The sequence below is a fragment of the Grammomys surdaster genome, unplaced genomic scaffold (assembly GCF_004785775.1).
Source record: "Grammomys surdaster isolate TR1022 unplaced genomic scaffold, NIH_TR_1.0 279, whole genome shotgun sequence".
NCBI classification, from domain to species: domain Eukaryota; kingdom Metazoa; phylum Chordata; class Mammalia; order Rodentia; family Muridae; genus Grammomys; species Grammomys surdaster.
In genome coordinates, this window is record NW_021604720.1 from 2,570,299 (window position 1) to 2,584,906 (window position 14,608).

At 40.4% G+C, this 14,608-nt stretch overlaps 1 protein-coding gene across 2 annotated transcripts in view; it reads left to right on the forward strand.

Moving 5' to 3' along the window:
• Tshr (thyroid stimulating hormone receptor) overlaps positions 1-14,608 on the forward strand; it is a 114,179-nt gene that overhangs the window by 74,063 nt on the left and 25,508 nt on the right. For both annotated transcript variants that reach the window (XM_028777319.1, XM_028777318.1), the window contains exons 4-7: positions 1,139-1,213; positions 3,639-3,713; positions 6,138-6,215; positions 7,523-7,591. In XM_028777319.1, coding sequence (XP_028633152.1) covers positions 1,139-1,213; positions 3,639-3,713; positions 6,138-6,215; positions 7,523-7,591 — 297 coding nt within the window. The remainder of the gene's footprint in view (positions 1-1,138; positions 1,214-3,638; positions 3,714-6,137; positions 6,216-7,522; positions 7,592-14,608) is intronic.

The window sequence follows — 14,608 nt, forward strand, 5'->3', positions numbered from 1 at the left end:
GGAGGGAAGGGAAGGGAAGGGAAGGGAAGGGAAGGGAAGGGAAGGGAAGGGAAGGGAAGGGAAGGGAAGGGAAGGGAAGGTCTGAAAGGAGGAAGTTGAGATAAACTACAAATGTCCAAATGCTACTGTTGTCAAAGACTGTGTGTGCTAAAACTGGGTTGTAATGACAGCCAATTCAGTAACTTTACTAAAAATTAATGAACCATGTGCCTACAGTGTGTGAATTTCGTGGAATGCAAATTATCCTTGAACAAAGGCACTTTAAAATCACAAAGACCCGATTTTAAGCTTTCCAATTAATAGCATGGATGACTAGACACAGTGCCCTTAGCGAGCAAGCCTCAGAGGCCATCTACAGTAGAAAGATTCCAGGCCTCAGTGGGTTCTTACTCACTTTCCACGTAGGTATAGGAAGTGCCGTGAATGTCTTCTAGCCAATCTATCTATGCTAAATAGTTTTAACTTAACCAGTGCCAGCCCATGTCACTAGTAAGCTGCATGTGACTAATGTTAACTGTGTGTTTTGATCAGTGAATGTTTGAACCTAATAATATGTTATAAACTCATGTGATATCACAACACATATACTGAAGCCTTCAGTTATTGGCATCACGAAATAAACCCAAGTGAACCATTCAGGCTCACTCTGTCCCTTGTACCTGCAATTGTAATTAACAGACTCTTGGCCCTTTTTGCAATGCTGTCATCTGTCAGGATTCACTAACCTCTCATTCCAGCACTCGTTTGTCATAGCAACATTGCTGGCTCCTGTAAATATACATGTCTGTCCTCTGACCCCAGCTGCTCTCCAAACCACTGGAAGGATTTTCCTTTCTACCAAAATCTAAAAAGAAAGAGGGGAAAAGAAGAAAGAAACAAAAAGAGCAAACAAAACTTTGAGACTTCAGTTCACAAAAAGGGAGTCCCTAAATTCACATGGACTGAGAGCAAGCCCATGTTTGCAAGAGGGGCAATCGTGTCTGGGAGGAGCTAGGGATCTGTAGTTAGCGACATAAAGTCCCTGTCCTACCACATGAATACATCTTAGTCTTTTTGTGAACTTTTATCAATCATGATCTCTCTTTAGTGAAAGGGGAAGGGATGTATTTTGCTGACAGAGCTCTCATAACTCTTACAGAGAAATCCGAAACACCAGAAGCTTAACTTACATAGACCCTGACGCCTTGACGCAGCTCCCCTTGCTCAAGTTTCTGTAAGTACTGACTCCTTCTTTATTATGGTGTGTGTGTGTGTGTGTGTGTGTGTGTGTGTGCTTTAGACTTGTGATGTCATTGTCTATCAAGAATCTCCCTAACATGATATTGTCTTTTGTCATCATTTGAATTGTGTATGGCACAATCAGGTCACCTCTTGTGACTTCTCATCTTTCCCCATTGGGTAAAGTACCGTATGAAATGGCTCATATGCTTAAAGCCTATTCCAGAACATTAGCGCATAGTTCTGGAACCAGAGACCTTCTTCAAGAAACATGAGGAAGAAAACAGTAATATATATATATATATATATTCTTCTTTAAGTATGGACAAAACAAAATCCTGAGAACCAACTGAACAATTTTGTTTGGAAATAATACATATATTTACATTATTTTTATTTATATTGTCTATATTATATTTATTTGTGTTTATATTGTTTATGTTTATTTGTTTATCTTTATTTATGTTTGTGTTTATATTTACATTTTTTATTTTTATTTGTTGACAAAAGAGTATTAGAAATTTCAAAAAGCAAAGCCTTGAAGCGGAAGGAACATACTTCCACGTGGCTTTAGTAATGACTTATGAGCTGGCCATCAACTCCATTAGAGCAGAGGACATTTTGGTTCTGTTCCATCCTAACACACAATAGGTACTACAGAAAAAATACCTCTGGTGGCTGTACATATCTGACCCAAGGCCCTCTGGACACCAGTTGCAAGAATCTGTTCTCCTGCACAAATGCAATTTTAAAAATTAGAAGACAAAAAAAAAACCAGTATAATGAAAATTAAAACCAACCTTAATCCCTATGCCAAGAAATAATCACAATTACCATTTAGTGCACTTCTTTTCCGGCTTTTAAAATAAAAGTATATCCCACATATATTCTGTGAGGCAAATCTTTAAGGATGAATACACGTTACTCAGGAAGTACAGGGACAATGGTAGAGGGACAGGGTACCATGATAAGACAGAAGCATGGAACCACATGGCTCATTAGGGAAAACTATAACAGCCCACTATTGAAAGGGTGGGAGTGGGAGATGTCAAGAGTAATGACATTCGTGATTGAACGGTATCTTGTGGGACAAGGCAGTCAACCCTTTTATGGACTTTCTTTCAACTCAGCAAATGGTCAATCAGGTAATTAGAGGGGACATCAAAGAAGAAGTGGACTCATTTAGTGATTTGGGGAGAGAAGTGAGGTGACAATACAAGTCTTACTAACTGTACATTTCCAGCCTCCACTTCACTCTTTGGTCTTTTTTTTTTTTTATCCCTACTCTTTCTCACGAACCCCAAGCCACAACTGAACTATTGTCATGTCTCATATACACCCACAGATGTCTCTTCTGGATTATCCCATGTACTCATTTTGAGTTCTCTGGCTCCTACTGCCTCTTCAATCCCACGGCTTCCTCTTTAGAAGGACTCCAAGACTGAATTTGTTCTTGAACATGTATCAGAGAAACATGAGGGGGCTTTGTGCTAGAAGAGCTGGGTAGGGTCTAAGTCTGTCCCCCTCCAAGACAAACCTTTCAAACTTGCTCTGTTCCCACTAGCTATGTTCTTGTAGCTGAAAAAACGTATTACACGAATTAAAGGCATTTGGAGCATCTAAACTTTTGTGTTCATGTTATATTTTGAACATCTCTGAGTCTTGACATATTTTTCCCTTGATGACATGAATTTTGAAGGGAGAAGCTATTGTCTTTCAAATTTTCCTTCCTTTCTGAACACGTTCTTTAAATGACCACTGCTGTATACTCACAGGTCACTACTGCAAACAAGAGATTCTTAGCAAAATAACGATGCAATATAAAGCAGATTTTGGGGGGATGTGGACAGGACAGGATCTCTCTACATAGTCCTACCTGATAGCCCTAGCTGTCCTAGAACTTACCATGTAGACCAGACAAACTTGAAACCATGATTTCTAACTCCAGTTCCAGGGGATCCCGTTCCCTCATCTGACCTCCATGCCACAATGTAGAGTTTAAAACAGGAAAGCTGACTTAGAGTTGGGTAGTCATGTGTTCGTCCTCCATTGGCCTTTTACAGCCCATCCCCCAACACGCACATACAATGTTTTCCAAATTAAAACAGGAAAATCTTTCTCTTTTGCTTCCTCCTGCCTCCTCCTCCTTCCCCTGTCACTTCCTCTCCTGTTTCTAGGACTCTCACTTGGTTCATATGATTCACAGAGAATTCTAGGCAGCACATAGGCACCGCTAGTATTGACTGGATTAAGTTATTATGCTTTGAAGGAATATCATTCCATTCTAGTGTTAGCACTTGTCACAGTCATGCCATATTGAGTGGAGGGCTTGGAACTCACGCCTGCAGCCATTCCAGTATACTTCCTAGGTGTTGATTTTCTGACGTGAAACTTTTGTTTTGTCTTCTTTTTCAATGTAGTGGCATTTTCAATACTGGACTTAGAATATTCCCTGACTTGACCAAAATTTATTCCACGGATGTATTCTTTATACTGTAAGTATGCTCAACATGCAGTATTTGGTATATTTCCTTTACCCTCTGACAAGAATTGGGGTGCAGTTCATGGGAACTAACAGAAGCCAGGAAAAGCAAACAATTCCAAGAGAGAGCAGTGGGCAGGGTAATTGTGCTGAAGGATGGAGTGAGGGATTAGTGAAGGGTGGGCACAGTTTACTAACTGTGAGTCACTGGTTATTCTGACAAAAACAGTTCTCATAGGATGATGGGAATAGGAAGCTAGGTTGAAATGGGTTTGTGCTGGCTAGTTGTATGTCAACTTGACAAAAGCTAAAGTCATCTGAGAGAAGGGAACCTCAATTTTAAAAAATCTCTCCATCAAATCAGGTTTGAGGTAGGCCTATAAGGCATTTTTTTTAATTAATGCTTGATAGAGAGGGCCCATTCCATTGTGAGTGGGGCCATCCTTGGGTTTGTGGTCCTGGGTTCTATAAGAAAGCAGACTGAGCAAAGCATGAGGAGCAAGTCAGTAAGCATCCCCCTCCATGGACTCAGCTCAGCTCCTGCCTCCAGGTCTTTGCTCCAACAGAGTTCCTGTCCTGACTTCTTTTGATGATGAACAACCATAAGGTAGAAGTGTAAGCTGAGTAAATCCTTTCCTCCCCAAATTTCTTTGGTCATGGAGTTTCATGACAGCAATATTAACCCTAACTAAGATAGGGTTCAAGAAAGAATTGGGGGAGAGGGATTAGAGAGAGAGAAGAAAGCCAATTATTTTGAGTTCTTCTAGCTTCATCTCTGTTGTCAAAAGAAAACAGAGGGTAGGGGCTGGAGAGATGGTTCAGAGGTTAAGAGCACTTGCTGCTGTTGAAGAAGACTCAAGTTCGGCTCTTAGCACCTACATGGCGGCTCACAATGGTTTCTAACTCCAGTTCCAGGGGATCCTATTCCCTCATCTGACCTCCATGGGCACAAGGCACTGGGGAAGAAGAGATGGTTTATTTGGCTACAGTTTCAAGTTACAGACCATCATTTCAGGGTAGTCAAAGCAGCGGGTCATATCACAGACACAGAGCCAAGAGCCGATAGACACATCCTTGGTTGCTTACAACTCAGTAAGCTTCCTCTACTCTTACGTAACTTAGAATTCAGGCCCTGAAATGGCGCCACCATATTCATGGAGGGTCTCCCCATCTCAATTAATCAGGACAATTCTTAGCCTATTTTATTTCATGTTTTACATGAAATGTTTAGTTTATTTAGTGTATATGTGTGGAGGTCAGAAAACAACACTCAGGGGTAGCTTCTCAGAGTTGAATTCAGGTTGTCAGGTCTGACAGCAAATGCCGTTACCCACAGAACTGACTCAGAGGCTCTGCCACCTGCATTTAATTTTTAAATGATGAAATTATTTCTGAGGGGAATAACCGAACAGGGAGGGGACTGCTGATAACAAGAATAGCTTATTTTTCATATTTTCAGATTTCATTTTATTTTTCATATTTCCACTCCTCCTGCTCCACTCAACCATTACCTTGCAAGGCATAAAGGGAAGTTGTTGGTTTCCTTTTCAACAAACAGTAAAGCCAAGAACCAGAAAATGAGTGTGTGATCAGAGCCCCACAGAGAGTCAAGGGCCATACTTTAGATCGATTCTAATACTTCGTTCCAAAAGCATCAGTCAAACCAGTTGTCTTACCTAATCATACAAATAAAAAAGTATGGAGACAGAAGAATTGGAAAGGTTGAATTCACACTGCATAATCAGCAAAGTGTAGAATAATTAGCTGCAAGCTTTCTGGTGGTTTTTTTTTTTCTTCAAGAAGGGGTTTCTCTGGGTAGTCCTGGCTGTCCTGGAGCTCTCTGTATAAACCAGACTGGTCTCAAATTCAGAGATCTACCTGCCTCTGCCTCCCTAGTGCTTGGATCAAAGGCACCACCACTACCTAGCATGCTGCAAACTCTTAATATTTTTTTCCCTAGGGGGGAAAACATGACCATGTCTCTTTGCTACAGATAAACTCAGGTTAAACATAAGCAGTCCTCTGGGAGCACGTGGCTGGCAGTGTTTTGCAAATAGAGGACATTCTAATGATACTCATGAAATGAAATCCACCGATCCCTTTCCCCTGATCCTTTTATTGACATAGAAAATTCTCGTTGCTACAGACAGAGTGTTACAGATTCAGAAGTCTCTAGCTCCATCTGCTTCGAGATAAGGAGTGAGGCAGAGACCTTAGCTCACCATGGAACTTGTTTGCTTGATGCATGCTCCACTCTGAATGTGTGTCCGTCCAGAACAGCTCTCACCACATCCTGTGACCACCAGTGATCAGAATCGGGTCAAAGGAGCAGCTAAAACTGAGACGTGTTGTGGCTGGTTCCCTGAAGTGCATATATGCAACAAGAACCCATTTTCAGCATTCTTTTATCAACAGTTTTCATCGCTTTCTCTTGCAGTGAAATCACAGACAACCCTTACATGACTTCAGTCCCTGAAAACGCATTCCAGGGACTGTGCAACGAAACCTTGACCCTGTGAGTATTCAGTTTCACTCTCAACAATACCTGAATTTTATCTGAGGCTACTGTCATGGTTTTTTATCCCCGCTAAAAGTATGTCTGAATTTGGAAGCAGTGGGAGGGGGGATGGCATAGGGGGTTTCCAGAGGGGAAACCCAGAAAGCGGATAGATAACATTTGAAATGTAAATAAACAAAATATCCAATAAAAGAAAAGGAAAAAAAGACAAAACAAAATATACACCACAAGCAACAAAACCAACAGATTACTTCTCAGTTTCTTACAATTATTTAGAATAAACTCAAATTTTAGAATTCTTCTTCAACATGGCCATCTTTTAAGCATTCATCATTATTAGCTATAGAGCCCCAGTCTCCCTAGCAACTTGTACTGAAGTCTGAGCATCATTATTCCTAGAGATTAAAAAAGCAGGGTGGAAGTGGAATTTTTTGAAAGAAGGTAAAATATTTTAAATTCAAAAAATAATAATCTATACATTCAGATGAATGTCTTCTCAAGTGGGTATCTTTTAAAAACTGCTGCCACGCCTCCAGTGTTGACATGAGCTTAACTGTCACCTGAAGCACTCTTCTCTTTAATATACTCTCATTGGAAAAAAAAATCCTGGGGGCTAGAGAGATGGCTCATCAGTTAACAGTGCTTACTGAGCTTGCAGAAGACCTGAGTTTGGTTCCCAGTAACCACATCGGGCAACTCAAAACTGCCTGCAACTCAGCTCCAGGAGATCTAATGCCTTCTTCTGACCTCTATGGATACCTGCATTCACATGTACACACACACACACACACACAAATAATAATAATAATAATAATAATAATAATAATGAACTTTTTAGAAATCTTTTGCAAACCTTTGTTCTTCTAAGTCTGCATTTGAGGAAAATCTGGCTTACTGGCACCCAGGACTAGAGAATGAAGCTTCAAACCATAAGCATCTTATGTCCCTAACAAGGCATACTCTACAGCTTTCTTGAGGAATGTATATGAATGACATGAGAAATTTTATGCACATTTTTGATACTAAAGCAATGAAAGCCAATGATTGAAACAGAAAAAAAAATGAACAACACATATCTTACAGGCGGTCTGCCTTATTTACTTATTTATTCAGTTCTGGGAATTCAGTGAGCCAGGAAACTATTCAGTACTATGCTAGGCAAGTACTCTACCACTGAATTATATGGCCATTGTTTTTGTTCTCTCTCTCTCTCTCTCTCTCTCTCTCTCTCTCTCTCTCTCTCTCTCTCTCTCCCTCTCTCCCTCTCTCCCTCTCTCTCTGTCTCTCTCTCCTCTCGATTTTAGGAAACTGTACAATAATGGATTTACTTCAATCCAAGGACATGCTTTCAACGGAACAAAGCTGGATGCGGTGTAAGTTTAGGGTTACCATGGTAACTGTCACCATTCCCCACATCTCATTCCCAGGGCTGTCCAGAGGGTCTGAATTCTGTTGAGATCTATTTTAAGTATCTCAAGCCTTGAAAGTAATGCTAAAGAAACTTGACAAGAGCCATCTGAAGTGGATACTTAATGTTGGCCCCAGTTCTATACCCCAAAACTCTCATTCTCAATAAAATGGAGATACACACCATTACCATCAGTTATCTTATAGGTGTGTGTGTGAGTGTGTGTGTGTGTGTGTGTGTGTGTGTGTGTAAATGTTCATCTGCTAGTACATGAGGTGAAAGAGTATCTTTGCACCCAAAGGTGCTTTCAAAATGTGATGCAATCTGTTTTGACACATTTTTTCTTTACTAAAGATAAATGATACCCAAATGGCCAAACAAAACAAACAAACAAAAAAACAGACTTACATTTTATTTATCTTACAATGCCTTTTTTTTAAAAAAAATAGTGTCTTGCTATGTAACCCTGGCTGTCATGGAACTAGTTATATAGACAAGGCCGGCCTTGAACTTACAGAGATCTGCTTGCCTCTGCCTCTCCAGTGATACATTTAAAGCTAGGCATCACTTGACATTGCATCCGTCTCTTCCTTAAAACATTCCTTACATTGTTGCTGACCGTGAAACCTGAAAGGCCTTATGAGTCTAAATGTGTTGTGTACTGCTTTGCTTCTCAAACACTCTTAGACATGCAAGCCATCAAGGGATCTTGTGCAATACAGATGCTGATCTGTCACTTGAGCTAGGCTGGGGGAGTCTGTATTTCTAACACACCCTTTCATGATGCTGATGCTGCAGCCCATGGACTGACTTTTAAAATAACTATACAACTAAACACAGAGAATCTAGGAAGAAAAGAACACATGTGGAGATTAATTGCTTTGGGCTGATATTCTGGTTATCATTATTAAGTACTGGCTTCTGGAATGGTTCCATTTTAGAATGAATACCGGGTTCCTTCTAGTTAGGCAAGGTTCTCTATACCCTATAGAGGTGAAATCTAGCTCTTGTCCAGGCTTTTGGGTTTCCTTCTAGTCTCTCTATGAGAGGAAGGGTTAGAGTATCATTCACTTGGGTATTTGGTAAAACAAGGGTTGTTATGGCTTGATTTTATTCATTTCTTTAATATAATTACAGGGGAAGCTCTGAAAGGCACCACAGGATACAGGATACATAAATTCTTGTACATCAAATTTACAGAATTGGAAAGCCCGATTGCACTAATCTTACACAGTCCTTTATTTACTTCTCAGTGTAGCTAGCGAGGGCCTACAGTGCACAAGACACTGTGTTAGCCACTAGCAAGGCAAAGAGAAGCAAAAGCAATGTACTTCCTGCTCACAATAAAAATTACATTCTTAGAGAGTCAATACAAACCCAGCTACACCAGCAATCAAAGTATGTTAGGAAGAAATTTATCCAATTCAAAATGTGTATCTGCTAGAAAATATACAAGTACAGAATATGCAGAGATATTGATCTCCTTCTCTAAATGTATCCCGTGGTATTTAAAGATCAGCATTTAATATTATGAAAACACCATCAACTATTGTCTCCTTTGATTTGACAGCAGTCACTCCAAGCTAGCTGGCCCACAAGCTTCAGGTCTTCAAATTAGTATCTCTACCTCTGATCCCAGTATAGGAATGCTGGGATTACATATGTGCCACCACTCCAGGCCCTTACGTGGGTTCCAGGAATCCAACTCCAGTAGTCCCGCTTGCGTGGAATGTGCCTTTATCCCTGGCCATCTCTCTAGACCCTCCTCACATCATATTTTGTAACATAGCTCAGTCTTTACTGGGTTTCTTAACTAAGAAAAACGTGTTACTTGTCTATAATAATTTTCCTAACATGGCTCAAAGATTGTAAATAGCACAACCTCTCTAGAACTGTGTTTAGCTATCTCTAGGTTCTGGCTGAAATAATTCATCATCCAGCACAGCAATCATCACCTCCTGCCAGTGCACTTCAGTGATCAGATCTGACCTCGATTACACCCATTGTTTTAGCGTGACTGAGTAATGTTATCACGGCCAAGTTGGACGAATCCACACTGAGGACAAGCACTGTCATCACAGCAGCAGCAGCCCCCTCCTTGGTTAAAAGTTTGTGAAAATCATAGCAAATGGGGAATAGCTCCTAGCCCTGTGGTTTCACAGAGAACCAAGCCCATTGCCATCACTCAGATGACATACCGCCTAATGTGAGTATCCTCGCTCAAAGAGAAGTTGAACTGCTCTCAACCGTAAGCTGGGGCACCTGTTCCTTCTCTGGACCTCTCCACTGGCGCTTTATACAGTCTTCTAGAGCTGAGTTGCTTCACCCACAGTGTCTGAGTCTCTGAGATGAATTTTCTCTTGTTGAATTCTAGTTGTTTAGCTTCTAGCTAGAAGTAAACATTTGGACCAAAAATAAATAATACAACTTGGCTGTGTTAAGGACTTACCCAGACAGTAATCGTTATGAGCAGAGGAGTCAACACAAATAATGTGCTAATTAGCGTCACACATTAGCTGATTAGAAGCAATTCACCACAGCCTAGAGCCACTGGGAAAAGATGACGGTAGAGAAGATTATCGGATTAAGTAGACTGCTATTTCTCACGGGATAAGTATTTGAACAGCTTGTAGGATATGCTCCAAGGTTGGCTGTCTCCTCTGCCTCCTGCAATCTTGAGTGCTTTCTCACCTGTCACTGTTGACAGACAAGTTTCTGAAACCAACAAGATTTCCACAAAGCAGTCCAGCTTCACTTTAGATTAATGAAAGGGCTAGGTGCTGGATCCCTATCATTTTCTGAATAACAGGAGCCAAGTGGAAAACAAAAACAAACAAACAAACGAAAACATCGTTCTCCACAAACACAATCCCAGGTGAGTATCACACCATAACCAGGTGCCAACCCTAGTTTCCCCTAAAGGAATCATAAAGGAATGAGCTGAAATTCTATATTGGAACTGAAACGGATCCTTGAACTCCCCAGAGAACACAGTCCAGGAGGACCAGCAAATGTCCTCACCACAGTAACACTACACCCCTCTCTTTGTTACTGATCTCTCCGACTGTTGAATAAAACCTGTCCTATCTGTGAATTATTCTATTGAAAATACATTCAGGGGCTGGAGAGATATCTCAGTGGTTAAGAGCACCAACTGCTCTTGTAGAGGACCCAGGTTCAATTCCCAGCATCTCCACAGCAATTCACAGCTGTCTGTAATGCCAGTTCCAAGTGATCTGAACCCCTCTTCTGACCTCCATAGGTACTGGATGCACATGGCACACAGACACACATGCAGGAAAAACATTCAAATGCATAAAATAAATAAGCCTCAAAAAAGAAATGTTTTAAAAGCGAGTCCAAGAGAACTTGAACACACACACACACTCACACACTCACACACACACACCCCATATTGTCGAGCCTGTCAATTGAATGCTTTTCCCCAGCTCCTTGATGTCTTCATTTTTCCAACTCCATTATTCTCCCCTAACTGTGAGATACATCGTTTTCAGACAGAGTAGACATTCTCAAGTACTGAAATGTGGAAAAACTGACAACTGCTTTGTAGTAAAAGCTTAATTTCTTCACCAGGTTCTCAAAGAGGCAGAGTCCATCCAAATAATGAAGAGTTATTAAGCAGACAGGGTTAGCAGCATCTGTTTTACTTTTGAAGGAACTAGTAAGGCTTTCTTGGAAGCCCTTCCTATCACATTATCAATCCTGACTTTTAGGAAATCTCTCTCTCATCACTTCTGACAAGTCCTCCTAACCTTTTGAACCTTCTTTATGTTCATCTTCTATTACCAGCCTCACATAGAATAGTCATTGTCTAGAATAGGCTCCCATCTGGTTTGCCAAGGTTTGTGACCGATTTACCTAAGCCAATGTGTACAGCACAGTACGGGGATAAGTTATGATCAAGAAACCTAAACTGGCATGCCCAGAAAATAGCATGTGGTTAATGAGATTAGTGAAAGCACTTCCTTCCTGCATGTTAAAGCTTCAGTGTCTGTAATTCCTCACACTTAGCTTCTGGTAGAAGCTGCAAGGAGAAGTCAGAACCCAAGATTCAAAGCTAAAAGAGAAAACTGTCAGATTCTCCGAATGTGGAAGAGGATCAGGAGTCCAAGGTCATCCAGGGCTTCATAGTAAGACCCTGTTTCAAAAAAACCCAACAGACTGAACAGGGAAGCATGGCAGGTTCATTTGTAGGCACCTTATCATCCTCAGAGGTTAAGTATACAAACGACCATACTGTCTTTTGAGAGCGGGCCCCCTGTCAGGCTGGTTCAACTCCGTTCACTTTGGCTGTACCTCTTGCTACATTCTTTCTCCCATTCTGGACTCTGGCTGCCTCTTTCAGTTTGAAGTCTTCTGCAACATTTCTGGTAAACTGTAGTGCTTATCAAGCAGTCTCCTTGTCCTCAGGGGTATATTAAATATCAGATGAGAACACTACAAAATTGGACAAATGATAATTTCGTTTTACAATAATTTCTGGTGATTAGAGCAAGCTGATATTTCCTCTCAATCATTGGAGATGAAGACTGGGAAAGAGAAGAGCTTAGCAGAGCTTACTTGATTTTGAGCAGCCTGGGAGCAAAATGTGATTGGTAGCTACACTGGCCCAAGGATCAAGAGTTACAACCTGGTGTGGCCACTATCCCCAACATTCTTGTCATATTACAGAATTGTGTTCATCAAGAGTCTCTCTCAAGCTGGGTCTTTTTTTTTTCCCAAGGTGGGTCTTACTCACTTCAGCTACAACCAAACACAAGATCCTCATAGACAAAATGGATTGACTGAACGAACCTGTGAACATGAGAGTACTGTTATCCAAGCTTTATATTGTATTAACCCACTGGGAACATGTACAATGGCTGCTTTGGCATTTTACTCAGATATCTGAACATACAAGAGGCTGCTCTCCTCCACAGGAAGTGCAGAAGCCTGCTCTGCAATAGACAGAATCTGGAATGACCCCCAAAACCCATGGGTTAAAGGTTTGGTGTTCCAGCTTGGTGTTAGAGGGAAATGGTAGAACTTTTAAGAAATAAAGATTAATAAGAGGAAATTGAGTTATTGGGGATTTTCCTATGAAAGGTATATTGGTCTTGGGCCCTTCGTTTTCCTCTCTTATTAGGTGCCCAGCCTCGACTGCCTCATGCTCCTACTGTATGAGCTACGGTATGAGCCATGGTATCACAGGCATGAAAATAATGGAATGAACACATCTCCATGACTGTAAACAGAACTAATCCATTTCTCATTTACACTGACTGTATCCATCCTTCACTTTGTTATAACAGAGAGCTATCTATTAATAGTCTCTGGAAGTGTGTGCTCAGCCACTACTTAAAGAGGCTGTGTGTGAACCATTCTTTGTAAACGAGCTGCCTCAGCATTTACAGCCATCAGGAAGGTCCATTTCCCCAAGCCCACCACATCATACACTAAGTCTTCTTTAAATTTTCATTATTTCTTCTTTAAACAGTCATATATGTCCCCCTCAAACCCCGAATGTGTCAATGTCACTATCTTGAAGGAAAGTTATATTTATTTATTTGTTTGTTTGTTTGCTCACTCTTAATTTCCACTCAGTATTTCTGGAGCACCAAACTTAGCACTGGGTATACGACAACAGATGGGGCATGGAGTTTTCCATTCTGATTGACAAGACATAGTATTCAAGTAAGAGAATAAATTAGGTAATTACAGATTCTGTTAAGGTTAGGAAGAAACAGGGAATTGGACAAAAACTAGTGCTACTTTAAATGAATAATCCTTGACCTCTATTTAAAAAAATAATTGAAAGAGTCTAAACTGTATTCAAATTTGTGAAACCTCATTGTTTGTAATCCTGATACTCTGTTTAATGGCTTAGCATGCTCAAAAGAGGGGGTTGGGGGGTTGATAAAACTCTTCAGCCTTGGTGGTTGACTGTTCTAGTCTTACCCACACTGCTCCAGTACAGACACACCTGGATCCAATTAACTAGTGAGCACTTTCTCTATGAAGGCTCTAGAGAAAGAGTTCAAACGGAAAGTCTTCAATTACTCTACTATTGTTAGGCATCCTCCTTAAGAACTTGCATCCTGTAGTGCAAAGCTCGCTGCTCCACTAACAAAGCCATTATCTATAACTAAGCAGACCTCCCAAAGGTCTTTACTGTATTTGTTTTGCATCAAGCCATTCGCTAATGTTTAAATTGCCTACTCTGTCCTGTGAGTTAAAATAAGTGTAAATTGGGGTCGTTTATAATAAAGATGCATGTACTTTATTTCATTTTAGATAATTTTACTACCCAAAAAAGCTATGAGGAAGGGAAGGGCCAACTTTAAAATCCTTGGGTGCTTTTGTTCAGTGGGAGGAAATTTTATTTCAAACACACTTTGTGACTTAAATTGCACAAGAAATACTATTCTTTCAAATGGCCAGTGTGCTATAAAAGAGAAAGGGGTCAACGTACCCATCACTTTTCAGGAAAGGTACTCAATGTAACTCGATTTACATAAGTATCCCTGCGCCAGAACTGGTATTGTTGGATAAGATGCATGCCGTTAAATTAAATTTGAATTTCAGATAAGCAGCAAATAACTTCCGTAGGAAAATTTATGCTTGAAAATTATTCACTGTTTATCTGTAAATTGAATTAAAGAGGCATCATGTATTTTAATTTTTGCTAAATCTGGCAACTCTGCTCAAAGCAAGGAACCATTCCTATGACCTACCACCACTCTTAGCATCTCCATCCCAGATCTCAGTTAAATTCTAGCTTCGAAGATATATGGGGATAAAGGTCAATCTAAAGAAGCAAAATTTGAGTCAGGGTAGAAGAAAACAATTGCCAGGCAATAGGAAATTTAGACAACTTTGGTAAAATGTAGATATGCAAACTAGACCCTAAACATAGTTCATTTTCTTTCTTTCTTTCTTTCTTTCTTTCTTTCTTTCTTTCTTTCTTTCTTTCTTTTTTTTT